This window comes from Channa argus, chromosome 16, assembly GCF_033026475.1.
Source record: "Channa argus isolate prfri chromosome 16, Channa argus male v1.0, whole genome shotgun sequence".
NCBI classification, from domain to species: Eukaryota; Metazoa; Chordata; class Actinopteri; order Anabantiformes; family Channidae; genus Channa; species Channa argus.
Genome location: NC_090212.1, coordinates 1,868,637 through 1,896,419, shown reverse-complemented (window position 1 = coordinate 1,896,419; position 27,783 = coordinate 1,868,637). Strand labels below are relative to the sequence as shown.

The following is a 27,783-nucleotide window of genomic DNA, read 5'->3' as shown; positions in this document are numbered from 1 at the left end:
CTAAAAAGAGGTAATTTTCTGCTCCTGTGAGTTCTCTTCAGAGTTAGGACAAAAAAGGTGAGAAAGGGCTGTGACTGTCAATTTTCATGCCAAGTGTTGGTCCAAGAGGAAGTCAAACACAAACAAGATGCTGTATTGATACCAGCAAGACTTTACTAGAAATACTCAATATTTTTAATTCACTTTAAGAAGACATGAGGCAGAGCTGGAGGTAGCAGAGCTTAAGATGTTGAGGTTCTCTTTGGGAGTGATGAGGATGGACAGGATCAGGAATGAGGACATCAGAGGGACAGATCATGTTAGATGTGTTGGAGATAAAGTCAGAGAGGCCAGACTGAGGTGGTTTGGACATGTTCAGAGGAGAAACTGTGAATATATCGGTAGAAGGATGCTGAGGTTGGAGCTGTCAGGCAGGAGGTCTAGAGGAAGACCAAAGAGGAGATTTATGGATGTAGTGAGAGAGGACATGGAGTTAGTCGGTGTGAGAGAAGAGGATGCAGAGGACAGGGTTAGATGGAGGCACATGATTTGCTATGGCGACTCCTGAAAGGGAACAGCTGAAAATAAAAAAAGAAGTTTAGTTTTACATTCATCACCCTTCCTCATCAGTTTTTCTCAGTTTCATTTTACTTCCATTTCATCATCCAAATGGCAAATTAGCCTTAATGTCATCCTGATAATCTGATTTAATCAAGGGCTTATGATTAGCAGCGCCTGGCTGCAACTTCCCCTCTTAAATCCTATGGAAACACTAAGAGGATACTTAGTATTGTCCACATTTTGTTGTCTTTTTGGCATAATTTCTGTTGAATTATACTGGCACGGTGAAAAAAGCTATATGTCGTTTGTTTAAGGTTGTTTTTGTCTAATACCATATACCGCTAAAAACACATTATCTTTACCGAAAATGTTACACACAAAAATAAAAATAAAACAAAACATAGATTTCTAAAATAATCACCATGGCCATCGTGACAGCTATTTCTCCTCCAAAGGACTTAACAAGCTTCAGCAGCTGAGCTATGTGTCTTGATGGCCTGTGACCTGACACCAGTTGTTCAAATTGCAATAAAGGGCCACTGTATGTAGCAACCACAGAGCAATTTTTCAGTATGTTCATTTATCATCACAGAAAAATGTCAATACATAGCAGTATGGTTTATATTCAATTTTTAAACAAAAGGATCATCAGTGATGGTATGAGTTCAAGCAAGTGTTTTGTCTTCTTGGCTTATCCCGTGAGTTCAGGGTCGCCACAGCAGGTCATTGTCCGCATGTTGATTTGGCACAGTTTTTACGCCATTCCTGATGCAACCCTCCCTAATTTCTGCCGGGCTTGGACACTGCACGGTTGGGGATGGGAGTGGGCTGTTGTGAAGATACCAGTCTTGTACAAATGTGTAGAGATATGCTTTGCTGTGAACTAACAAGCCCAAGTGTAATATTACATAATGTACCAGCGTAACACTGTGACATTAGTAGAATTTCCTTTTCAAAGTGTGCTTCTTGTGGTGTATTACGTTCTGAAAGTAAAAATAAATAGCAAACATCCAAAGCATTTTTTTACAGGGAGTGTTTATGTATTCACATTACATGTTCACATACAAACTGCTTTTGTTCGCACTGACTGTTTTTCCTTACAAAAACAATAAAATAAAATAGAGGCATTATAAAACTCATGAATAAAAACTGTAATTGTAATATGTTTTAATGAACATACAGCAGATACTACTAAAATGTAAAAAAAAAACAAAACAACTGAACAATGTAAAAAGCTGCCTTTTTAAGTGCTATGTTCTCTTTAACAGGCTAATAAAGAGATATGAAACACCTCATACTGTTAAGGTAAAATGAACGACATGATAAAAAGGACTCTTTGCCACATGGCAAAACAAAAAAGTGGTAGTTCTTGTTTCAAATGGACTAGAAGCCACAAAAGAGATGATCTGAACCAAAGATAAAACTTTTACTTTTAATATAACATATATCATGTGTTGTGCAAAAAGAAAAAACCCAAAACAAATGAAGACCTAAAGGAAGAACTCAGCTTAACAGTGCTTTATGCCTGTCATTTATGCAAAACACCAATGCTGGATGTGCTAATCCTGGATAAGGTTATCTGGTTCTGTTGGTTCTTTAAAGTGATTTGAGAAGTTGATTAGATAAAATGGATTTAATCTGAGAAGATGCAATGATCCAAAATGCTGGACTAGACCATATATATAAAATGACTGTTTATCCAATTCTTAAAAGGGTTTGAAGAACTTATATAACTGGATAATTTTATCCAGGATTTACACCATCGAGAATTGCTCGTTCGATCCTGGATCGGTTTGACATATGAAGAAAGGGGGCCCAGGGTCCAGGTCTTTGTGAACATGTCAAACCTACATGATTTTTGTAGAAGTACATAATTTCAGAATGGGAACAACCACAGATCCAAGAACATGTTAGCTATAGTTATTTCCTTACAATGTCTGCTCTATGTCATCATGTAATAAGGAGATTTCTGACAGCTGTACATGGCAAGTGTTTTCTTTTACCAATTTAAGGTAAAACTGTTTAGGCCAAGTTACCCACTGTGGTGATTTTATACCACTTAAATGACTAGAACTTGTCACTGCCTTGGCAGTGCTCATCTCATCCATGTACCCCTACTCAGCCCACTGACAGGGGGCATCCCAGGTGGTAGTGGAGGGGGCAGCTGATTGTGTCCTGTGCTTGATGGAGGTGGGTACCCACCAGTCAAAGTAGGTGTCATCCCTATGACTGGGGGAGGTGGAGGTGCAAGCAAGTAGCTATAAGCTGAGAGTGGAGTAGTGTGGTAGGATGTAGTGCCTGGAGGATAGTGATGGTAGCCAAGTGGTGGGGCACAGGCCTGGGGTAGAGTAGTGTAGCAAGGGCCTTCTGTCTTAATCATGGACTGCAGCTTCTGATAGCCCTCGCTGGACACCAAGGAGCTGGAGCTATGGAGGTCCATGGTCAGAGGAGGTGGTGGAGGGGGGCATTGTGGTAGAGGTGGAGGTACTGGTTTAGAGGGGAGGTCTGGGGCTGGTGGAAAGGTGGAAGAGGGTTTATGATCTGTGGATGAAAAGAAAGTTGCAGTGAATGGAGTGTGGAAGAATTTGCCTTTGCAAGCAAAGCTCCCACTAACAATGTCCCTGTGTTGTGTTCCAGCTGAATTATGGCTGCTGAAGACAATCTGCTGGTGCCTTAACCAGCGTACTGATGCCTACTAGATAGGTGAGCCAGCTGTCTGATTTATGGCTGACCCCCGTGGGGTCTGGGTGCTGGTTGAGTAACTATAACCACAAAGTACCTGATACAACATGTATTCAATGTTCTTAAATGCAATTGGAGGAAAGTGTGCTCGGCTTCTTACTTGCTCAAGTGGACAACTCATGTCCATGTTATGTTGAGGTGCAACTCAATTGTAACATGGCTGCAGCTAATAGAAATGAGGGTAAGGAGTGTTTATAGTGGCAGCTGACATTTTTATTACCAAGGGGAACATGCAAACCCCAGATAGAAAAGCTCCAACCAGCCGGTAGATCCGAAAAGGGGACCTTCTAGCTGTGAAGCGGCAGAGCTAAACACCACCGTGCTGCTCATGCTCAAATTATCATATCTACGACTATGTATGAAAATGGCCAAGATCTGATTTGTGAAAGTCTGATTTAGGTTGTTCACACTGTAGATCTAAGCCACTTGGGGACAATGCGGCTCTAATGTAAACTTAACTTAATACACTAAATCATTCTTTGGATCCAAAAAGAATTCATTGCCATTTTGTCTTTCTAAGACATTTGTTGGCGATAATGAAAGTACGGAAAATCACAGGCAGCATTCACGCTAAAAAAAAGCTTGAAAAAATGCAGGGGGATGTGTTGGCTGTTTTTAATGAAGTATGATCCACAATGTCCACCTGGAGAGGTGGAGTATGTTTTTATAAATTATTAAACACCTTTTGTTTTTAATACTCAAATCTTGAAACAAACAGAAGAAATTGCTGTTAAAAATCCACTGGTGAATGTGAGGCCTTGCTCGGTGACAAATGGGTTTCAAGCGATGTGAATGGTACTGTGATGGTATTTGGAAAGGGCAGAGAAAACCTACCAGGGTTTATGGAGACTGGAGGAGGTGGAGGGGGTGGAGGAGGAGGTGGAGGAGGCTCTAGATCTGAGAGCTCTGGAAAACAAAAGCACATGAGAGGAAGACAATTATGATGTATGACTGTATGTGATTTAACTGCACTGTGAATCTTCTTTGTTTGGTGTTAGCTAGCTAGTATAGATTTGTACTTACTAGTGGCCTTGCTGTCTTCTTTGAAAGAGGGCTAATAGAAACAACATCAGTCAGAGTCAGACAATGTTCATCTTAAGCCTTAAAATGAGATCAGGCGCTAATACAGGATTCATGCACTGAAGTCCACCTACCGGAGCTGGTTTGGGCGGTCTGGGGCTGGTCTGAGGGGAGAGCTTCTTGGCTGGTGGTGGAGCTGAAGTGGAAAGGATGGAAAGTGGTGGTGGAGTTTCCCCAGCCCCTATTCCGCCATCAGGCAACTGCTGCTTAGCTTGAGAATACAAGTCCAGGATCTGGTGACAGATGTCTTTGAGGTGGAGGAGGACAGGACAGAAAAGGTGAAGCAAATGTGACAGGAGAAAGGTAGAAAACTAGCAAAGCCGATACTATAAATTTTGTGTGAGAATGACTATAAAGCTCTGGATGTTACGTGGTTAATCCTGTGTTGTGGCACAGACGGCAGGAGTAGAGCTTGCTATTATGGATTTAAAAAAATGGTGGTGAATTTCAAGCTGTAATGGTTTTTTGCGCACTTAATTAATTAATTCTAAATACATAGAGCAGTATCTTGCAAAGCTTATTTGAACATTTTTGACCCTTACATTACCCCTGGAGTGTTTTCAGAATGATTGACTGCAGCTTCAACTAAAGTTAGATCACATTATTTTGCAGTCACAGAGACAAAGGCACATATATGTATAAAAAAAGTCTGAGGATCATGAGGTCAGCAATGCACTAAACTGTTTACACAGTCAATGTCCAGGTAACAACGGGAAGGACAATTTAGTTTTTACCTGTTCCATCAATAATGTCATTATTGTCATTCATTCATTTCCTTCCGCTTCTTAGACATTTGACTAAAGACTTCAGACTATAACCTGCTAATGGGACTTTTGGAGATTTATTTGGTTTTGTGTGAACCAGATAATGTCAGAAGCTGCATTACCTCAGAAACAAATTAGATGCTTATTTGTTTATCCAGATAATTAAAAGAGGATTCTGGAAATATCGAAGAAATGAGGTGAGTGTTTCCAAAGTGGACTTTGAAAATGTCGCCATATGTTGATTATCAGCAGGTTATCTGTGAGTGGAGTGTAAGTAATACATGAGGCACAAACCAGAGCAACAGATCCATAGAATCCATACATCTAATTCCCTTGTTGTTACAGGTGAGTGAAAACATATTTGATTAGGAAGTGTTCATTCTGACGAGCACCACCTCATACGTGAAATGCTGCCTTTATAAATGTCATCAACCCTTCCTTCGATTGAAGTTATCACAGCCGTGCCATAAAACTTGCAGATTATTAAAGGTTAATTTTCATAGCTCCTGCCAATCTTTGAATTAATTCTAGGATCCTGTGACAGCATCTCCCAAAGCTGTATTACCTTCCAGAACCTCCACGGGGACATCGTGGACAAATTGCTCCCACCAGCGCCGCGATGACTGTTTGGAGGTCCAGTCCTGGATGTCAAACTTACAGAGACGTCCAGCCAGATACAACACAGCCACTGCTATGATCTGTGGCTCCCACTGCAGGGCCACCATAGTGCAAAGGCTTGGTACAACCATAATAAACAGTGTTATTATTATCATAATGCTATTATTAGTAAAAGACACACAGGCAGCAAATTGATTGTTTAGCTCTTTAGTTATTGTTACCATATCCTGATAATGAGTCCTTACATGTAAAGTCTATTAGTCTAGTAATTGTAATATTTTATTAGTGGCTTCATTAGTGGCTTTGTCTCCCCACAGGGTGTAACTCTAGTGTGACATGGGACAGTTTCCACAGAGAAACAAGTTCTGGTGAAATAATAGATACATAAATAAAGCTAACAACAAATTAACAACAAATACCCACTTTTTAAAGAGTACACATATGAACCATTGGCATTAAATCATCTAACTGTGGTTCCTCTTTCATTAAGAGAGTTTCTGAGCTCACCTGTCATTCACAAAGGTCCAGGCCATCTGAACCAGCTTCTGCACCTTGTTCTTGTCACCTGATCAACAGAGTGGTTTTCCATCAGCCACACATCTTTAGTCTGAAACTTTTTTTTTTAAATATATAACTGAGTGACTATGTGGTGTCAATACTAATAATAATAATAACACAGACTTAAGGAAATCTGTCAAGACTTCGATGTTTGTGAACATACTACTTAATAATGAATATTTGCCAACAAAGAAAAAGGAGGAACCTTTAAGTTGCTTTGCATAGCGCAGTAGGAACTGGTAGGGGTGTTCAACCTGCAGGTCAAACTTGATGGTCTGCAGCAGGATGCGTTCCAGTACCATCACCTCCTCCTGTAAGAATAACAGTTCTTCCCTGAGCAAATGGTAAAACACTTCTAAATGACATGATATCCTGTATCTAACTTTGTAAGAAACTATCACAAATTTTTGACAGAAATCCTCTCATGCAGATCTATTGCAATAAAGATAGTGTGTTACTTTATTATTTAATTTAAATATATTCCAAACCTTCACTAAAAGCCCTGTTCATTAAGATTAAAACCAATTGCGTCTACCCACTGTTACATCTGATTCACAATGACATTCACATAACGGTGCCATAGAGGTCTACTGTTGTTTAGAATTACTAAAAACACATCAGTGAGTCATATTACTCCACTGGGTCACATGTATGTTATGAAAAGTATAACTGTAGTATTTTTTAAGAATATAAATCTCAAAGGCTCAGATAACCATCATAATTTAAATTCTTCTACCTGCTGCCATGCTAACAAATACAAGTGAACTGAAATCAGCTTGAAATACTTAACATCATTACATGCATTTAGAAAAATTTTAAATCTATTTTAGTTAACTCAACTGGAAAAACCACATTCAGTTCAACCAACTTGTTTCTATCAAATTTCATGAGTTGCATGTAATCTACGCTGTTTACTCACTCAATTTATCATTTAAAGCCTCAAGTCAGAACAACTTGTGGCCGAAAAAAATTAAGACTAGACATTCTAAGGTATCAAAGTTACATCTTTATATTAAGTTAACCACAAAAGTTTAGTTGATTTGACTAAATTCCTGTTTTACAGTGTGAAATGGGTTTCTACAAGAAAGATGTGATGGAGTGATTTCTTCTTGGAAAACAAATCCTATGATCCACTTTTTTGTTAAAAAACAACAAACAAACAAACAAACAAACAAAAAAAGCGGTGTGGCTCACTGATGTTTTTGTTGAAAAACTAATTGTTGTTATAAAAACTATCGAGATTAGCACAGACAAATCATTGCATTCCAGTTTTCCCTTTTTTTACTATTGATACTGACATTCACATGATCTTTATAGTTGTGCAAGTGCTGATGTTGAGAATACAAGTAAAAAAGAAGGTTAGAATTTCACTTATAAAACACTGAAATCTCTCACTGAAAGTTACTGACAGAACAATACAGCCTAGGAAAGACCCAAATAAAGGCTCACTCTTTGTATTCTTCTCAAATTCCTTTGAGCTTTGGTCAGCCTGTTTCAGTCTCCCATCACTGAAGCATTACTGTTCATGGTCTTATGAAAGCAGTTATTGTAACAAACCTTGGGATCATCACCAAACTGTGCAAACTGGAGGTCATTGAGCAGGCTGCGAGCAGTCTTGATGATGTCTTTGCACTTCTTTGGTGTTTCCTCCACTTTGCCTGCGAGGAAAAGGCAGCAAGCCCCTGTCACCTGCAGGTACATGCATTGGTTTAAAAATAATATTATCTGCTCACAATGTACAGTAAATTCCACTTATATGGTGCATTTTATGTTCATTAAGATGTTGCTAGTGGAGATTTAATCATATGAAGCCAATTAGAGGAATCAGCCGAGAAGGGGCTGGCCTGGACTGACCATGACTCACTAAATTATGTTGAGTTATGCATTTAAATAATTTCTACAAATTGCTAATGCAGCAGTCGGTAATCGCATATCTCCAAATCCTCTTTCAATGATTTACAGTACGTATGTTTAATGCTGCACAATGCTGTCCCCATCACTGAAGGATTTTGAACAGTATTTTCTAGGTGATTGCTCCGTAGTTTTCATAAACCTTCATAGTTTCAGGTGGAAATACTTTTTGTAGCTCCATCATACATTAACATTTGTTCTGTAGGATCAAACCACAGCAAACTTAATTAATTTAACAATCAGATGCTGACATGATTAAAGAACAACATACTTACATATCTGGGGAACTGCTTGAAGGAATGAAACATGTAGAAGCGGTGGAAGTAAACAATCCCAGTAGCCAGTGTGTCATAGTGTCTGAAGCCACACAGGTTAAGAGCATTTACAGAGCTGTATGAACAGACAGTGGTTGTTTATCAAATCAGTCTAAAGAAGGACTGCATGCCTAAGAGTATGTAGAACTACCCAACAACACACCTTCAGTGGTGTCTACTGTATCGTGACCAAAAAATTAGGGATGCTGTGTAGAAGATATAAATGAAAGAGACAGATAATCTGGACAAATACTGAATGTCAATACAAAATGTCCATGAACTTCAGGATCCCAGGCATTAAAAACAGACATGACTATATAGTGGAAATGACTGCATTGGCATATGAACACCTCTGAAAACTACTGACCGTAAACACAGTGTATCTCTGCATTCACAGAAACTGTGGACTGTTTTTGAGCCTGATCTAATTTAAAATGGGCTGAAATCTGAAAACAGTCCTATGGTCTGATGAGTGAAATTCTGTTTGGTAATCATGAAGCATTTTTGTGTTTGAATTTGCACCACCAGTATGCACTAATTCCTATATTGATATTTAACTATCTGGGGACTATTGTTACTGCCAATGTGACTGAAGGAAAACTCAGAAAAACCTTTTGGATATAACATCCAAAAGTCATATTTCAACTTTGACACTAGCTTAGACCTACCAAAATGAACTATTTTAAACCAATACAAGTATGAGCCAACTGTAAATTAACACAAGGTTTGTTAAATAAGATTGCAGGTATTACACCAGCATGGCTCGGTAATAAAACATATCGGGTGTTAAACTGACCTAGTGGCAAGTCCAGACCTTTGAAGTGTTAAGAAGGAATAAAAAACGAAGACAGAACTGTGTCCCAAATTGAGACGTGTCACTGGAATCAAATCTAAAACTATCACATCAATTAATAACATTGCTCTATTTAAATATTTGAAAGGTTGTCTCTATACTATGTTTCCATTAGATGCAACTAAATTGCAAATTACTGCATTCTGTTTTAAATGTACGTTTACACAACACATTTCCACTTTTATGGAATTAGGGTTGCACATACCGTATGTCATTGTTAAAACGTGAATGCAGCTCTTGCTTGGCCAAACAACATGTTATTCAAAGTCTGACCATACTGTATTTAGACTAAGGCATTTAATACTGGTATGTGGCACGATTCTAAAATATGTGACAATATTTGGTTACATCTAGTATCTGTTACACTGGTTAGGTTAACAATTGAGTTTCCCAGAGAAGGATACAGCCCGAGCCGTGTACCCACGTCAAAGATGAACCGAGCCCCCTCTCTGCGATACCGGGCCTCGGTGGCGGGATCCAGTCCTTCTGACTGTGAAGGTGTGTGGGCCAAGTCCTTCTTGTCCCAGTACCAGCATGGTTTAATGTGGTCCAGGTTGACCAGGTCCTTCCTGTCCCAGTGCAAGAGGGGCCTGATGAGGTCCAGGGTGGAGAGGTCTTTCTTGCCCCACCAGCAGCAAGAGATGAATGTTATTGATGTGATGCGGTGACGAAAACAGCATTTAACCTGCTAACAGCTGCGACAGATGCTACTAGCTAATATAATGATTCAAATTCTGCTCAGTCTGTTTAAACTAACTGTTGTTGTTTTCACGGGAAAATGACAGATATTTACATATCTCACATAACTATAAAAAAAAAAAACCACGGATGTATAAAAAGTTAAATATCCTCACTCTACTGAAGAAGCAGCTTAACATCACGGCAAACGAGCCTCTCCATCCAAACAAAGAGCACCAAAATACTCCGGAACCACATGACTTGACTGACATGTCTTTCAACCAATCATTGCAGCTCAAACATGACCATCTATGGTGGTTTTGAGTGTTCTAAAAGTAAGTTTCCAGTCACAATGCAGAGTGGAAGGGGAGTGTCTTTCTTTACACAAATCTGCCACTTCAACCAGTCCCCATCATGATCCTCTAGCGTGCTGCCCAACAACCAATTAAAACACCAGGTTTCAGGTTTTTTTTTTTTTTCTTGGTAGGCGTATCGTAGGTTACACCAATCACATGTGGGACTCAGTCAAGGTTGGTTTCAGTACAGGAACAGAGGAACTGCTGCTGTCACTTAAAAAGGTATGAGTGAGCCGCAGAAAAAAATGTCTATGGTTACGTTCAGTAAAGTTCTAACTGATTGTTAGTTTGTGTGAACGCGTGTATGTGTTGTACAGGGTGTATTTTAGCATATAAGGTTAGCTAATCAGCCATGTCACTGGATTAGCACCTTTTAAAACTCAGGCTGATCCTTTATCACTTGACAGCCTAGCAGCTAACTGCTAACCTGCTAACGTTAGTCAGTGCAGCTTTTGGAGATGAATGAGCACTGTACCCTGGCCCGACTCTGTTTGGATGGGCGTCAGTCCTCAGTGGTAGGAAACTAGCTGCTGGCCTAGTGGGGGTGGACCCAGAGGGGCTAACTATCAGCTTGCAGTTGGTCAGTAGAGAAAGGCGTGCTAATTCTTCTCTTGTTCTGCGTTTGAATTAAATGCCTAGACACTTGTTGGCTTTCGGCTTTATAGATGTAATTTAGTTTTTACTGTTTAGACGGGTTGATTTCACTGTTCAAATCTGAGACCTGTAGCTACATGTAAAGAGGGAGGAGCTGAAAGTGGCACTAGAGGGGGCATCATCGACAAACCACTGTCACCACTCCAGCTGAACTATCTCCACCCTTTTTAACGCTGTATTATTTCAATGCATTGTTCCTTTTTGCAGGCTTATCTGAGTTATCTCACTTTAGGTAAATGGTGTTCAATATAGGAATATAATATTTGCAACTTCTGAGTTTCCTGTAGTTTTCCTTCTGCCTTGCACTTAGCTGAGGTATGTACAGATTTTAGAGGAGTAGAGCTCCTTCTGCAACCCAGTCTGTGGTTTTCTTTAAAACTTCACGTTCAACACTGTGTTACCAGAGATTTCCTGAATGTCACATCATTGCCCTGATTGATAACCTAGCCAACATGTACACATACAAATTTAATAATTCAATTTTCCTTAATAAATCAAATCTTACTACCCAAGTTTTGTTTTTTGCTATTATTCAACACAATGTTACCTAAACATTTTGCACAAAGAAAACTTATAGCTGGACTGATCAATATTTAAGAGTCTAAAAAGTCTAGTATTTTCCTCTTGGGTCAGTAGAGCTCAAAAACAAAGCTAGAAGAGAGGGATTTGCATTTCGGGTGGGTGCAGACACCAATCCAAATAAACAATTGTGTTTCTGTTAGTTGCTGGGTATAAAAATTGTGTTCTAAAATGTTAAAGCCACATGTCCAAAAAAAAAATCTAATTACTGCAGCTCCAAGTACGCAGTTCGCAGAGCATGTGGTTAAATAAAATTGAGCCTCTTAAACCAGGTCCTGAGGACGGGCAGTCAGGGTTTAAACCTGTGTTTGTTTCCTTTAAACAAAACAAGTTCATCGGTATTTGCAGAAGGTCTGAAGCTCTGTTCTTCGTGTAAATGATTGGGTTTCGACCAGAGTGACAACTCATGCTGAATGTCACTGAGCAGCTGCATGTGAGAGAGAGAGACGCACACGCACAGTCACTGTGTAGTTAGTGTGGTCTGTCAGTGAGAGACCCCAACTGCCAAAAATGGCCACATCTACTTCCTTTGCTTTGGCAAACTTTCTGGATTGTGAAATGGTGTGTGTGTGTGTGGGGTGGGGTGGGGGTTGGTGCAGTAGTCATGCTCATGCCTGTAAAAAAACAAAAAAACAAATAAGGTCCATGTAAAGTGGACATCGACATTTGGTCTTTTTTAAAAGGTGTCATTTTACTGTTATTGGACAAACACTTTCACTGTGATATTGATGGTTGTTTGGCCTGAGAACACTTTTAAATTTTACAAAGGTTCAGTGGTTCTCAACCGCACTGTTTATTATGGGCAGTGTTTTGAAATAGAAGTACCATTTGTATGGCATGAAATTGGAGATTGGTAGGAGTGGTCTTTTAGTTGCGTACAATTACAAAAATCAAGAGTAAGAGTAGTCGGCAAACTACATGTGGTTCCATTTAATAGTGAAGTCTACAGATAACTTTATGCAGACTACTGACTGTGAAATTTAAAAGTTGTTGCTGTTTTTTTTTTTAACAAAAGCTGCAGTAAGCTTAAGCTTCTGCTAGCTCTCCTCTCATCCTTCCCTTTTCATGCTCTGCCTGACATTGCTACAGTTGACCACACTTTGCTCCATGCTTAAGGTAATAATTGTTGTTGTGAAATTATAATAAATACAAATTATGTAATCAAGCAGAAAACATTAATTCTCACATAAATAAATTAATATAGATAGATACTTCATTTATTCCAGCAGGAAATTCACAAGTTACTGAGTTAAAAGCTTTGCTCCAACACTTTTTGAACTGACAATTTCTGCACTGCTGCCAGGTTACTAACGTTATTTATATTGTTGATATTTTTAAGTACAAAACAGACAGTTCCATTCTAGATAAAAGCATCAACTTGGGTTAAAGTGCGGTACTTGGATAACAAAGTTTTTTAAGGGCATGATTGTCTCTTATAATGAAATAATCACATGATATAATGTTAAATCCAGAAGAAGCAGTGCATCATTTTCTTCCTGGTGCAATATCTATTTTTCCAATAATTTTTATTTGTTTATTTGTTTGGTAGCTTTTCTCTCAGAGCTTATCATTTGTTCCAAAACTCAAAATTTCTGGATTACAATTCAATCAGAATTGTTTGTGGATCGAGGATCAGCCATTTCTTCGTAATTGCTTTTTTACTTGTTGCTATTACTATTTGTACTATTACTATTTTTGTAGTGTAGCTGTCAAAGTTTCCTAATATATAGCAATAAATCAGTCAGTCTTTTAACTAATTGTTGACCTTCACCGTTACTGCATTCAACAAGTGGAAATCTTATAATCATGAATATATGACACAGGTCAAGTAAAATAGGCAGCTGATAGTTGAAATGATTTGGGGTAATACACATGAAAATGCTAATATGAAATGATGGTTTGTCCTTTCAGGCCCAGTTGTCCATCCAGCACCATGGGAAAGAAGAGTCGAGTGAAGACTCAGAAATCAGGCTCAGGAGCCAGCACTGCGGTTTCCCCTAAAGAGATGATGAACCTCATCTCTGAACTGCTGCAGAGTATGTTTTGTTTAAAATCTCTAAAGCCAGTCAAGCTTTAACCTTTGAAGCATGTGATTTATTGTTGAGGAAAGTACATTTTCTGGGTTTTTACAGAGCTAAATAATTGACTGTGTTTTGCAAATGAGAATTTTTTTTTTTTAAATTGCACACACTAATATAACGGCCTGGAGCTGTGGTCATTTTTCAATCCTTTGGTCCAGCCTGGCTTTATTCATCTCACTGAGGTCGTAGCTTTCACCCAACCAGTGAACAGAGACAACTTATGTTGCATGCAATGCAGATTCATCCTGCAAGCTACTGTTGTTGCCCAATCAGTGATGGATCTGTTACTCAAACATTTCTTCTTGGATTGTTCTACATTGTATATTGAAATGTTTCCATCCACAAAAGTCTATGTGTAAACTTTGGGGGAAGAAATTACAAACAAGCGACATGAAACTGTAGTCGTTTGGGTAAATAAACACAGACTTGGTGAATAAATGCTGACATACAATACGCATGTGTCTTAGATGATACAGTAGACTACTAAAAGCAGACAAATGTAGCCCAGTAAACTATGATTTACTGTTGATTTTTCTCTACATGGTGCCATAGTTTTGTTAATTTCCGGTCAATGTGTCATGGTTAAGGTAGGTTTGGGTGTGCTGTCAAGTTAAGTGATGTGGTTCAGATGTTCATGGATTGTGTTTGCATTGGGTTTGCCCAGAATGCAGCAGTGCAGCGCCCTCTGCTGGGAAAGAGTGGGAGGAGTACCTTCAGATCAGAGGCTTGGTGGAGAAAATCCGAAAGAAACAGAAAGGTTAGGATATGTGCATACGAACACAATGCTTACACTTTTGCCATTTTTGTATGTATTACAGAACCACAGAAGTATTATGTGCTAATGAATACATGTTAACAGTGTATAGAATATAAGATGTTTGTGGTTCAGTTGGGCTGTAATGGGGAATTTCATATGGTGGAACATGTAGAAAAACATGTAGTACTTGATGGTTTTTTTATGTGTATTCAGGTATGTCAATAGTGTTTGAGTGCACCAGAGAGGACTACTTTCCAGACCTGATGACCTGGGCCCAAGAAAACGGGGCTTCCTGTGATAGCTTCACTATAGCCAACTTTGGCAACGAGGGCTTCGGCTTGCAGGCCACCAGAGACATCAAGGTGAGCTCAACACAGTGGTGACAACTGTGTACTGTTCTTTCACTTTTTCATGCAGCTTGAATAACATTTACTAGTTGCTTATCAGCTTCCTATGGTTTCTAGTTTGCGGAGTACGTGTATGAATGGTATTAAATTTCCCTGCCTTTAGCTGAAAAAATGATGATGTCATGTCATCTCATAACACACAGTAAAGAAGTTATTTTTCTTGAACTTTCAGTTCAGTTGTCGTCATTCTGTTTTTCTGCTTTTAGCAGAGAGAGATTTTAATAAAGAGAAGACAAAAGGAAGATAAAACCTGGGTATACATGTATTCCCCAAACTGCAAACATGGGGTGGGAGTTGAAATTTTAAGCTTAAAGTGTCAGGTTAACAATGTTGGCTTTGCTTGGTGTCTTACTTTCCTGTTGGTTGGCGGATCATATATAAAACCTAGGTCGTGTGCGTTTGTGTGTAGGCTGAGGAGCTGTTCCTGTGGATTCCCAGGAAGATGCTCATGACGGTGGAGTCAGCACAGAACTCTGTCCTGGGTAGGAACTGATAATTGTTTGTAAAGAAGCCATTTGTCCTGAAAGTAGACAGACTAAAAAGGTGCTCCAAATTCTATTACATAAAACTATACTATTCCCTGGCAGTCTGGGCAAGCACACAAGACACCACAAAGCCCATCTGTAAAAACTTCATAAAACTAACCAACAGACAGACATGCTGCCTTGAAATGGTAACAGCCAGCAAATGTGATATATGGGTTAAATAACATTAAGGTGTAATTAATTAATGTGTCATTAGCAGGTGGCAGTGTACTTACCTCTAGCAGCTACTGATTTCTAAGACAGTAGTGACGCTGCACTTACAGTCGTCTCCAGCAGCTGCATGTCTTTTCAGCTCTCACTAATGAACATTAAATATCTCAGTAACTTGTTCAGAGTTAATTCTTCAGAAGCTGATGTCTGTACAGAGCCATGAAGAATTAGACCTCAAAATTCACTCAAAAAGCACCTGAAAAATAAGATGTGCTTTAAAAACACACCTATATGCATGAAATAAAAAAGAAAAAAAAGAAAAGGCATTACAACTATAAACTACAATTTTAATGAGCATGAAAATAAGACACTGGGTTTGAGCTTTGTCACTACAAGTGCTAACAGCTAAACTTAGAGTTAGTGTCATTTATAGTTTCATACTCAATAAAATTCTAGTTTGTTACAGTCGGTGTGTTTTTAAAGTGTATTAATACCTTTACATACTCTCCAGTAATGCAGAGGTTTGAAGTATCTTTTAGAATATCCGAGGATTGAATCATGTTAACTGGACTTCTTTTACTTGGTTGTAAATGTTTTGCTACTTGTTCAGACTTGTGTCTGAACTACACATACTTCACCTACAGAGGTGAAGGGGACTTCTACAGACAGAAACATGGTTGTGCCATGGGTTTTCCAATGTCACTTATTGTTCCCAACCTATACATGGAGGAAGTGAAGAAGAAAGCACTCAACTGGTTCAGCTATGTAGATGACACCTGGGTAAAGATCAAGATCCAGGAGGTACAAGAGGATGGCCCAGCACAGGAGAAGCAACACCTCAAGACTAGAATCAGCAGTGTACCTACACCTGAAGGACAAACACACGGTTGAGGGTGACAAAGTACACATTTTGGACATAGAAGACAGATGGTATTCAATTCAATTCAATTCAATTCAACTTTATTTATATAGCGCCAATTTACAACAAAGTCATCTCAAGGCACTTTACAGAATAAAGTCCAGACTACACAAGTATGTAGAAGCAACCCAACAAATCCCCCTTGAGCAAGCCCTAGGCAACAGTGGAGAGGAAAAACTCCCTTTAATGGGAGAAACCTCCAGCAGAACCAGGCTCAGGGTGGGCGGCCATCTGCCTTGACCGGTTGGGGTGAGTGGAAAGTGGAGAAAGAAAAGAAAAGAGCAACGAAAAGCAACAACGAAAAGCAACAACAAAACAACAAAAAAGCAACAACAAAAACAACAAAAAGCAACAACAAAAAGCAACAACAAAACAACAAGAAAAGCAACAACAAAACAACAAAAAAGCAACAACAAAGCATCGTGCAGGTTGTAGGATATAGAATTAATGGTATACAGTAGTGACAAGTAAATGTATAGAGAAAAGCTAGTTCAGGTTGAGTGAGCAGTTTAACTATAAGCTTTATCAAAAAGGAAGGTTTTAAGCCTAGTCTTAAAAGTAGAGAGGGTGTCTGCTCCCCGAATTTGGATTGGAAGCTGGTTCCACAGGAGAGGAGCTTGATAGCTAAAGGCTCTGCCTCCCATTCTACTTTTGCAAACTCTGGGAACCACAAGTAGGCCTGTATTTTGGGATCGAAGTGGTCTAATCGGGCGATACAGAACTATGAGATCTTTTAAATATGATGGAGCTTGACCATTAAGAGCTTTGTATGTAAGGAGGAGGGTTTTGAACTCTATTCTAGATTTTATGGGAAGCCAATGAAGAGAAGCTAGTGAAGGTGAAATATGATCTCTCTTTCCTAATCCAGTCAGCACTCTTGCTGCAGCATTTTGGATTAATTGAAGGCTTTTTAGAGAGTTATTAGGACACCCCAGAAGTAGGGAATTACAGTAGTCCAACCTAGAAGTAACAAATGCATGGACCAGTTTTTCGGCATCACTTTGAGACAGGATGCTTCTAATTTTAGCAATGTTCCGTAGGTGGAAGAAGGCTGTTCTAGAGATTTGTCTTATATGTGACGTAAATGCCAAATCCTGGTCAAAAATAACTCCAAGGTTCCTCACCGCAGTACTGGAGGCCAAAGTTATGTCATCTAAAGTAACTATATTGTTAGACAGCATATTTCTCATGTTTTTAGGCCCAAAGAGGATGATTTCAGTTTTGTCTGAATTTAGAAGTAGGAAATTGTAGGACATCCAGGTCTTTATGTCTTTTAGACATGCTTCAAGTTTGACTAATTGGTTAGTATCTTCTGGTTTCACAGATAAATAGAGCTGGGTATCATCTGCATAGCAGTGGAAGTTTATGGAATGTTTCCTAATAATTTTGCCTAAAGGTGACATGTACAGATTAAAAAGTATTGGTCCTAACACAGAGCCCTGTGGAACTCCATAGCTAACTTTGGTGCATAAAGAAGAGTCATCATTAACATGAACAAGTTGGAATCTGTCTGACAGATAAGATTTAAACCAATGTAATGTGGTTCCTTTAATCCCAAATCTATGTTCTAGTCTCTGTAATAAAATGTTGTGGTCAATGGTGTCAAATGCGGCACTAAGGTCTAGTAAGACGAGTACGGACACAAGTCCATTATCTGAAGCGAGGAGAAGATCATTGGAGACTTTTACTAGTGCTGTTTCTGTACTGTGATGAACTCTAAATCCTGACTGAAAGTCTTCATACAAATTATTCCTGTAAAGGTGATCACATAATTTTTTTGCAACTACTTTTTCCAGGATTTTAGAAATAAACGGGAGATTTGATATTGGTCTATAGTTGGCTAAATCACCTGGATCAAGACAGGGTTTTTTAAGTAATGGTTTGATTACAGCAACTTTATAAGCCTTTGGTACATAGCCAGTTTCTAAAGATAAGTTAATCAAATCTAATATGAATGTGTCTATTAAAGGTAGAACATCTTTAAGCAATTTGGTTGGAACAGGGTCTAAAAGACATGTTGTTAGTTTTGAGGAGGCGATAGTTGAACTTAGCTCAGTGAGATCTATGGGTGAAAAACAGTCTAAGATGGATTGGGGCCTTATTGAGGATTCTAGAGCTGTTGTACATGAAGATCTATCTGTAATATTTGTAGGGAGGATCTGGTGAACCTTTTCCCTAATGGCTGCAATTTTATCAGTAAAGAAAGTCATAAAGTCATTGCTGCTCAAAGTTAAGGGTATACTAGGCTCAACAGAACTATGGCTCTTAGTCAGCCTGGCTACAGTGCTGAACAGAAACCGGGGGTTGTTCTTGTTTTCCTCTATTAGTGCGGAATAATATGCTGTTCTGGCATCACGGAGAGCTTTTTTGTACACTTTTAAACTGTTTTTCCAGGCTAACCGGGATTCTTCTAAATTAGTGGAACGCCACTTCCTCTCTAATTTTCGTGACGCCTGCTTTAAGCTGTGCATTTGTGAATTGTACCATGGAGGTCGCCTCCTCTGATTCACTGCCTTCTTTTTCAGAGGGGCAACTGTATCTAGTATCATACGCAATGAGGCTGCAGAATCGTCAACTAAGTAATCAATTTGTACAGGAGTAAGATGGCTACTCACCATAGCATTGACACATGGTGGTGAAAAAGATGAAGAAATAATTTCTTTAAATGTATTCACAGCATTTTCAGATAAACATCTGCTGTAGTGGAATTTTTTCCTAACTGCTGTATAGTCCGTTATTGTAAATTCAAATGTTATTAGAAAATGGTCAGACAAAAGAGAGTTATGAGGAAATACTATTAAATTATCAGTTTCAATGCCATATGTAAGTACAAGGTCTAATGTGTGACTAAAACAGTGAGTGGGTTTATTTACATTTTGGGAAAAACCAATTGAATCTAGTAATGAATTAAACGCAGTGCTCAGGCAGTTACTGTCAGCATCTACATGAATGTTAAAGTCACCCACTATAATGACTTTATCTGTACTAAGCACTAAATCAGATAGAAAATCAGAAAATTCAATCAAAAACTCTGAATAAGGGACTGGAGGACGGTACACGATAACAAATAATAGTGGTTTTTGAGTTTTCCAGTTTGCGTGTGAAAGGCTAAGAGTAAGACTCTCAAATGAGTTATAACTATGTTTAGGTCTAGGAATTATTGATAAGCTAGAGTGAAATATTGCTGCTACTCCTCCACCTCGGCCTGTGCATCTAGGAACATGATAATTAATATGACTTGGGGGGGTTGACTCATTTAAACTGACATATTCTTCCTGCTGCAACCAGGTTTCAGTGAGACAAAGTAAATCAATTTGATGATCATTTATTAAGTCATTTACTAACAGAGATTTAGAAGAGAGAGATCTAATATTTAATAATCCACATTTAATAGTTTTGGGTTTTGGTTCAGTATGAGCATTAGTCTTAACTTGTATTAGATTTTTATGATTAACTCCCCTTGTGTTCATTTTTGGTTTAAAAAGTTTAATTGGTCGTGGAGCAGACATAGTCTCTATAGGGCAAATAGCAGTGTGGTTAAGATCATAACATTCAGCAAAATAATAATATTCCCTGTGTGAAAAATTAGAGTCCATAACAGCTGCATTTTGTCTGTTGGTAACGTCAGATTCTATAAATATCTCGGACTGTTTATACCTGTGGATGTTGTCGGGTGTTGGAGCGGAGGATGCAGGAGAGGTGAGCACATCAGAGCCACAGGTGTTTTCAATGGTCAGTCAGTCTCCGGAGACTGAGATGCTGTGGACAATGTTCTCAGTCAACATCCGTGATCCCAGAAAGTTCGGGTGCAGTCCATCTTGCTTGAAGTACTGAGGACGATCCCAGAAAAGATTGAAATTGTCTACGTAGAAGAGTCCGTGTGCGGAGACTTGTGGTTGAAGCCATGTGTGCAGGCTGAGGAGTCTGGAGAACCAGCCAACACCGCGACCCAGCGTGGGAATTGGGCCGGAAATGAAGAACCGTCTGTCGTGGAAACTCTCCAGTGAGTTGAAAAATGACACGAAGTCACGTTTCAGCAACTCAGACTGTTGGCGTTTGGTGTCATTTGTGCCAACGTGTATCACTACTTTTGTTGCTGTAGGATGTCTTTCAATCAGGTTTGGAATTTTCTCCGCTATGTCAGTGACTGTGGCTCCAGGAAAGCAAAACGTTTTAGCTGATTTTAAGCGGACGTCTCTAACGATGGAGTCGCCAATAATTAGCATGGTCGGACCGGGAGGACGGTGCGGTGGAGAGGTGCGCCGAGGAGGAGCATGTGGATTCCTCTCTGGAGGCATGGTGTTGGTGGCGGTGGCACGTCTGGTCTGGCGAGGCCCCGGCAGCAGGCCCCGACCGCGCTGCCCGCGGGAGGTGGAGCAGTGTGGTATCTCACGAGGCAGGGAGTCACAGGGAACCGCCGCCGGGGAAGTCGGACTTTCCAGCTCTTCAAGAACAGTGTAACGGTTCTCCATCTGGACCGGGGAAGGTGGTCCAATGGATTGGTTGACAAGATTAGCTGCAGCAGGTGTCGTCCGATGTCTCCTTTTAGCCGTAATCCAGGCCTCCTGTGTCAGCGGCGAGGAGCAGGCCCGTGTCGGGACAGGCCGTTGGTCATCCGACAGGGCCAGAAGGCCGCGGGTTGGCATCGCTATTCCAGCAGTAGCAACAGGGCCAGACCACGGCAGCGTGTCATCGGTGTCCTGGGTCACTGAACAAACAGCTGGGTGGATAGAAACTGTTTGTTCCATGTAGCTCGAGGTATTAAGAGCTGCGAGGTGCTTCGCTTGTGTGGCGGCAACGTTGGAAAACCCCAAGATAAGTTCATTTTTTTTTCTTAGTTCGTTTTCCAAAAGTGTGATGGTTTCTTGCAACTGCGTGAAAACGTGTACACAGTTTGAACAGACCGCCATTTCGAAACTACGGAAATGACCGTAGTTTGAAATGAGAGAAGTACATTTTTCATGCTTCCCTTTGATTCATCCCCAGGAAGATTAAGACCATTTCACACATTCACCAAGAGGGCCACACCTAATGACCCCCATCTTAGGGGTTTAGGGTCGTAATAATTGCACCTTGATGCCTCTACTCTGCTCCCACCTCCCACCTTAACAAGCCTATTCAGGCCAGGGTGAACAAAGGCTGTGGGACCCAGTTGCAGGATGTAACTGGGTTCCCTAGCCACCGAAACGTTTCCAACCAAGAAAAAGAAGTCCAGTTGACATGATTCAGTCTTCAGAAAACCAAACTTGGATGACTGAGAATCTTTAACGACATCTTTTACAATAAGCTAGCCTTGACTTCAGCCTTATAACTGAAATAATGCCCCATTTCATTTGAGGTGAAATGCTTTTCTACTAGCTGTGTATGATCGGGAGGAGCTCTTGTACTTGCTCTCATACTCATACTGTCTGCAGGCCATGTCTCTCATACTTGAGAGACATGGCCTGCAGACAGGCAGTGAGAAAATAGTGCTGCTCCAACACACTGCTTCCATGCAGCACTCAACACAACTAAGGAAAAACAGCTGTGAATTAGTTTTAATACTAAGTATCGACTCTAAGAAAATGTGATTTATTACTGCTTTTATAACTCAGTATTGCCATAACTTTCTAATATTGATATACTGTACAGCAATATGCACCACTGCATTAAAATAGAATGAATGGAAATGATTTAAAACCTCCCCTTGGTGACGGTCTGTGCTCTACGTGGTGCATTTACGGGTTTTCTGTTTTGTAGTTTTATGTTCTTTCATAGTGTATTATTCCTCCATTTTTCAGCATTTTTTTTTTTTAGGTTTATGCCATAGTATTGTTTTGGCATCTAAAAAAAAAGTCACTTCAACTGTGTAGACATTTTTTTACACTGTTGTTTAACATTTGAATGATCTACGTAAGATATACACAATATATGAAAATCAGAGCCTGACATGCCTATGCCTATCTGATGTCTTTCATGATGGCAACATTAAGTTTTCAGTTAACTAAGCAGCATTGTGCTATACGCTATCCTGTAACAAACAGTTATCTGTCTCAGGTCCTCTGTACAGCCAAGACAGGATCCTGCAAGCCATGGGTAATGTGACGCTGGCCCTCCATCTGCTGTGTGAGCGGGCAAACCCTGTTTCACTCTGGCTGCCATACATCCGCAGTCTTCCTCAGGAGTATGACACGCCACTATACTACCAGCAGGATGAGGTGCAGCTGCTGCTGGGCACTCAGGCAGTGCAGGATGTCTTAAACCAGTACAAAAACACTGCTCGCCAGTACGCTTACTTCTACAAACTGGTACAGGTAGGCAGATACACTCAACACACATAATCTAGGATTTTCCCAATAATTATATGGTTTAGGTACAGTGCCCACATGTTTCTGCCGAGTACTAGTCATGTTGATCCAAACTATGGAAGAGCTCCCACAGTGAATCAACAATACTTTCTTATGAGATGAAGGGACCACACAGATGCCTGATATGAATCAAATTTTAAGCACAAGGCACTGCAATATAAACAATTTAGGACAAGGGCAACAAAACACTGCAAATGTTGTCTAATGCCTAATAAAAAAACTCCTAATGCAACATCTCACAACTTATAAGGTTAATAGGCAACAGTTCGTTGTCATGATTGAGTATAAAAAGAGTCTTTCAGAAGTTAGGGTGAGGTAAGCATTACCACTCTGCTTAGGCGTCATCAGGGTGGGGCTAGATGGGGCTTGTCCCACCAATAGTTACAGTAATAATAAAAATAATAATTCATTTTATTTAAAAATGGCATTTGATGGCATACAAAATCATTTTTCTTCTATTTGGTTGTTTGCCCTATTCTTCCATTTACCAGTCCAATAGCACCATCTGTTACCATAGCAGCCAAGCAGCACAAGTGAGTGAAATCAGGTGACAGTGGCCTCCCCTTCACATGGGTGCTACAACTTACAAACTTCATCTACAGTATGACCAGTTCTCTCAAAGTCCATTGCATCTACTAGCTACTTCTCCATCTCAAACATCAAAGCCACTTAAGACTGACATCAATACGTAGTGGAAATCACTGCATAGGCTCAGCAACACCTCTGAGACCCATTCTTGGTGAACATACATTTGTTGATGCATCAACAGACTAAGTTAAAACTTTACCATGCCAAGAAACAACCGTATAAACCGTATCAACAAGCAACAGAAACGGTGCCACCTTCTCTAAGCCCGAGCTGCTTTAAAATGCAATGAGGCGAAGTGGAAAAACTGTCCTGTGGTCTGATAAGTGAAAACTTGAAATTTGTTTCGGCTCATCCTGTGAGTTCAGGGTCATCACAGTGGATTAATTGTCCGCATGTTGATTTGGCACAGTTTTTACGCCGGATGCCCTTCTTGATGCAACCATCCCTAATTTCTACTGGGCTTGGGACTGGCACTGTGCAAATATTGGTTGATAGTTAGATAAATTACTGCATTTTTTAAATGTACAACTCATTTATAAACAGAATTCTACTTGAACTAAGGATTATGGATAATGATCTTTTTCCTGCTGTTTGATATAAACTTCTAGTCATCATTCGATGTATGAAAAGTCATTTCCCTATCAAGATCAGCAGGACCATAAATATGTAACTACAACTTAAATCAAACAGAAAAGCAGTGATTATTATAGATGATTAAATGTCAGTTCAGGGGTTCAAATAATATATAATGGGATATAAATCTGAAAATATATCCTATAATTTATGTGAAGCATGGTGAAATGACAGCTGTGATGAGAACTCACCACTCATCCTCTTAAGTTAGCCTCTTCCTTCGGTCAAAGAAACATTTCTCAAAGAATTCTTTCTGTCAAAAAGCCTACGTGTTTATCTACCTGAACAAGCAGGAGAATGACTGACTGACTGTTTTGTTCTGTCATACACATATATTGGAATATCTTAGTAGTGTGCAAAAACCAGGATGAAACAAAGCTAACTGCCCTTGCTTACTGGTCTTTGAATTTTACTAAACAGTGCTGTTTCAAAGGAGTCCACTAGGTGACGGTGTTGTGTATAAAATGGTCAGTGACATACAGGAAAGGCAGAACTAAAGGACCTTTAGTTACTGAGCCATAAACATTAATATAATGGCCATTATTAAACAAGTGTTATGAAGACTCTTTGTAGTATTAGTATTGTGATGCTGAAGGGTTTCTCTGCCGCATAATTCCCTGTAATGGAAACATTTTCAGGGGACAGCTGTAGTTCAGTTGGTAAGGCAGTTGTCCACAGACCACAGGTTCAGTGGTTCGATCCCCGGTCCTGGCTACTTGTGTGTCCTTGGGCAAGACACTAAACCCCAAGTTGCTCCCAGTGGGTCACCTTGTTGCATTGTAAAGCACTTTGGATAAACGTACTACATAAGTGGCCATTTACCATTTTTCTACAGGCTGGCTAACTAGTTAACTACAGGATCAATTCTAGGATTATTATGGTTTATCAGTGATACTTCGGACAGACTGAGGTGTATGGAACAATGAACAGATTATAACAAATAGGACCCCCACTTCTCCAAACAGGACCTATTTTTGTGTGTTTCTGGTGTTTGGTCTGCTTCTTGTCATTTTGTGTGTCTAGTCATTATAATTTACTGGGGACATCCAAAAACAAGTAACAATAGCTTTTTACCTTTCCTGTTGCTGCGTTTGTCTATGCTTCATTAGTAAGGTACCTGTACATCAGAACATCAAATTATCATCAAGTGATCTTGATATGGTCGATTCATAATGGTTTTCAAGCATAAATACTAAACATATGCTGGTTCTAGCTTATCACATGTAAATTTAATGCTTCTCATAGTCGAACCAAATACATTTTACAAAGTATAACTGCCTTTTTTAGAGCCCAAATCATCAGATCACATTATAAAATTTATCAGTGTGAAGCTCTAGTGATCATAGTGCTATGTTTAAAAGTGACCCACTTTGTCTGCCAGGAGACACATGTATGTCTATAGCTGGGAACAGCCCTATTGACATATTGCAACTTGTAGTCTCTAACTATCACAGCTAAATGCCTATCCCCCACCCTTACTGTAACTCTAAATTTCTCCTGAACCATATAAGTCTTAACCCTCAAACAGCCTTTTGTGTGGATACATTTTAGCTTGATACATTCATTGTGAAGACATTGTCCAGTCTTCAAAGCTTCAACTACAGAAAGACATGTAGACACACACACACACACACACACACACACCCCTCCTCTTGTAGCCGTTGCTCTGTCCCCACCTCCTCCATCTTCCTCCTCAGATGACCGGGCTGGAAAATTAGCTTGTCACATTGGCTTTGAATTGAATTGACCTGAATGTACCTTCCTCAAAAACCTCTTTGTGTCTCTGTCTCTCTGTGCATGTATGTGTGTGTGTGTGTGTGTGTGTGTGCTTGTGTGTGTGTATGTCTCTCTCTCGCTCTCCCTCTCCCTGTCTCTCTCTCTTTTTTCTGTCTCATTGGACTTCCCTGTTTGGTTGGTAGCCATAATCAATCTTACCTGCTCACATAATTCACTTCCTAGCCTCTGCCAGATTTACCTGATCATAGGTTACAAAACTAAAATAAACTGATAGAAAGAAGATTGGTTATTAATGAGGAAATTTTGCAAGTATCACCATTGGCTCTTTCATCTACAAGGCTAACAATTGACAGGTGTACCCCTATTTGATGAAGTACTGGAATGAGAGGCGAATGGCATCGGCTAAATAAAGCTACTCAAAATCGGATCTCTACACTGATGCTGTAGTTTTAGAAAATCCAGTGTCATCATACATCTCCATTCTAAAGGACCCTGTCATATCTATTTTAGAAGTTGCATCCTTACAGTTATTCTTTGAGTTTTTTTATCTTAAATTTCTAATACATGAAATAAATCACCATATTGGGATCAAGAAGCTCTTAAAAAAGCATGTAGTAAAATGTGTCAACTTTTACAATAGGTAAACTACATTATTTAATCAGACTCTGTATCTGCAAATAACTGATTTTTAAGAACTTGAACCAGGGCCAAAAAACCTTGGAACATCTATTGTAGGTAGTGTGCTATGTTGCAATTGATTGTTGGATGGGTTGCTGTCATTAATTGAAAAGGCCTAAATATCCACCTGCACTACAGGTAGATAAACCTTCTTAGAAATGGCGTGATACAAGAGGTGAGATGTGGGAACAGGAGGCCAGTTTTGTAACCTGACCCCCACCTCAATAGCCTCAACCTCTCCTTAGGTCCCCTACCTTGGTAAGAACGAGCCTAAAAAAAGCAAAGATAACATTTTCTGGTTCTTTATCATGAGTGTGTGAGAGAGAGAAAGAAATAAGCCTGGTCACTTTGTATAACTTGACGAGCAGGATCCACTGCACTCACCTGTAAGGATGAATCAGTGTCACAACTGGACACACACACACATTCATACGGCTCTTTGTGAGGACATTCAGTAACACAATGCAATTTGTAGCTCCTTACTTGAACCCTAACTACCACAACTAAATGACTAACTGCTCACCAATACCTGATTCTAACCCGAGAGAGTGTTTAAAAAGCAGTGTGAAAGCTGAGTGTACAAGCTTTTACAGGAGCTGGTCATCCATGGACTGGACACTGTGTGGATATGGAAAATCTAGAGTGTTTCTGCTCCAGCCTCTTGGCTGGGAATAATTTTGTTGAGACTTCACACCAAGCAGCTTAGTGTGGAGAGAACAGCTCAAACAGAATAAAGACGAACCCTTTGGTCTTGGAGATCTGTTTTACCCATGGGCCCACAGCTAAAACTGATTCCTGATTTTCCTAACCCATTTTTAATGCTATACTGGCATGTTTTTTATTGTTGATGGAGGCACTGAGATTCTAACAACCTGTCTCCAGGTCTTTGGAACAGAGACCAGAGACCTGTCCCTGTTCCGAAGGTCAGAGCAGGCTTTAATGGACAATTCTAATAAGTGAATATGTGGTAGCGTTGGCGCAGCAAATTTTTGTTTGTAGCAACATGATTGTGTAAGTAAAGTTTTGTATATTAAGATTCTCTCTCTCTCACTCTCACACTCTCTCTCTCTGACTCTCACACACTCTCTCTCTCACTCTCACACACTCTCTCTCTCTCTCACTCTCACACACTCTCTCTCTCACTCTCACACACTCTCTCTCTCTCACTCTCTCTCTCTCTCTCACTCTCACACTCTCTCTCTCTCGCTCTCTCGCTCTCTCTCACTCTCACACTCTCTCTCTCTCACTCTCACACACTCTCTCTCTCACTCTCACACACTCTCTCTCTCTCACT

General features: G+C 39.8%; 2 protein-coding genes across 3 annotated transcripts in view; one reads left to right on the top strand and one right to left on the bottom strand.

Annotated features, from left to right (window-relative positions):
• Positions 1 to 1,846: 1,846 nt before the first annotated feature.
• On the bottom strand, positions 1,847 to 10,258 carry LOC137101714 (cyclin-K-like). Its single transcript, XM_067480456.1, has 11 exons — positions 10,235 to 10,258; positions 9,785 to 10,068; positions 8,489 to 8,570; positions 7,860 to 7,991; positions 6,508 to 6,613; positions 6,252 to 6,309; positions 5,692 to 5,861; positions 4,437 to 4,609; positions 4,306 to 4,336; positions 4,117 to 4,188; positions 1,847 to 3,081 (listed from the first exon to the last, which is right to left on the bottom strand). The coding sequence occupies exons 1-11, from the start codon at positions 10,256 to 10,258 to the stop codon at positions 2,636 to 2,638; spliced, it is 1,578 nt and encodes a 525-aa protein (XP_067336557.1). The 3' UTR covers positions 1,847 to 2,635.
• A 265-nt stretch (positions 10,259 to 10,523) lies between these two features.
• Positions 10,524 to 27,783, top strand: part of setd3 (SET domain containing 3, actin histidine methyltransferase) — a 29,013-nt gene continuing 11,753 nt past the window's right edge. The window contains exons 1-6 of one of the 2 annotated variants that reach the window (XM_067479378.1): positions 10,524 to 10,636; positions 13,559 to 13,683; positions 14,393 to 14,485; positions 14,699 to 14,847; positions 15,302 to 15,374; positions 22,543 to 22,799. In XM_067479378.1, coding sequence (XP_067335479.1) covers positions 13,581 to 13,683; positions 14,393 to 14,485; positions 14,699 to 14,847; positions 15,302 to 15,374; positions 22,543 to 22,799 — 675 coding nt within the window. In that variant the 5' untranslated portion in view covers positions 10,524 to 10,636; positions 13,559 to 13,580. Of the gene's footprint in view, positions 10,637 to 12,623; positions 12,764 to 13,558; positions 13,684 to 14,392; positions 14,486 to 14,698; positions 14,848 to 15,301; positions 15,375 to 22,542; positions 22,800 to 27,783 lie in introns of those variants that run through there. The other variant, XM_067479379.1, reaches the window with a different exon arrangement.

Excerpts from the sequence above, each read along its gene's own strand:
- LOC137101714 (XM_067480456.1), bottom strand. The coding sequence starts at position 10,258 with ATGTTAAGCTGCTTCTTCAGTAGA. Across the intron at positions 4,610-5,691 it reads CCCCGTGGAGGTTCTGGAAG|ACATCTGTCACCAGATCCTG; the intron begins GTAATACAGCTT and ends TCCACCTCAAAG. Across the intron at positions 4,189-4,305 it reads AGAAGACAGCAAGGCCACTA|AGCTCTCAGATCTAGAGCCT; the intron begins GTAAGTACAAAT and ends TTTGTTTTCCAG.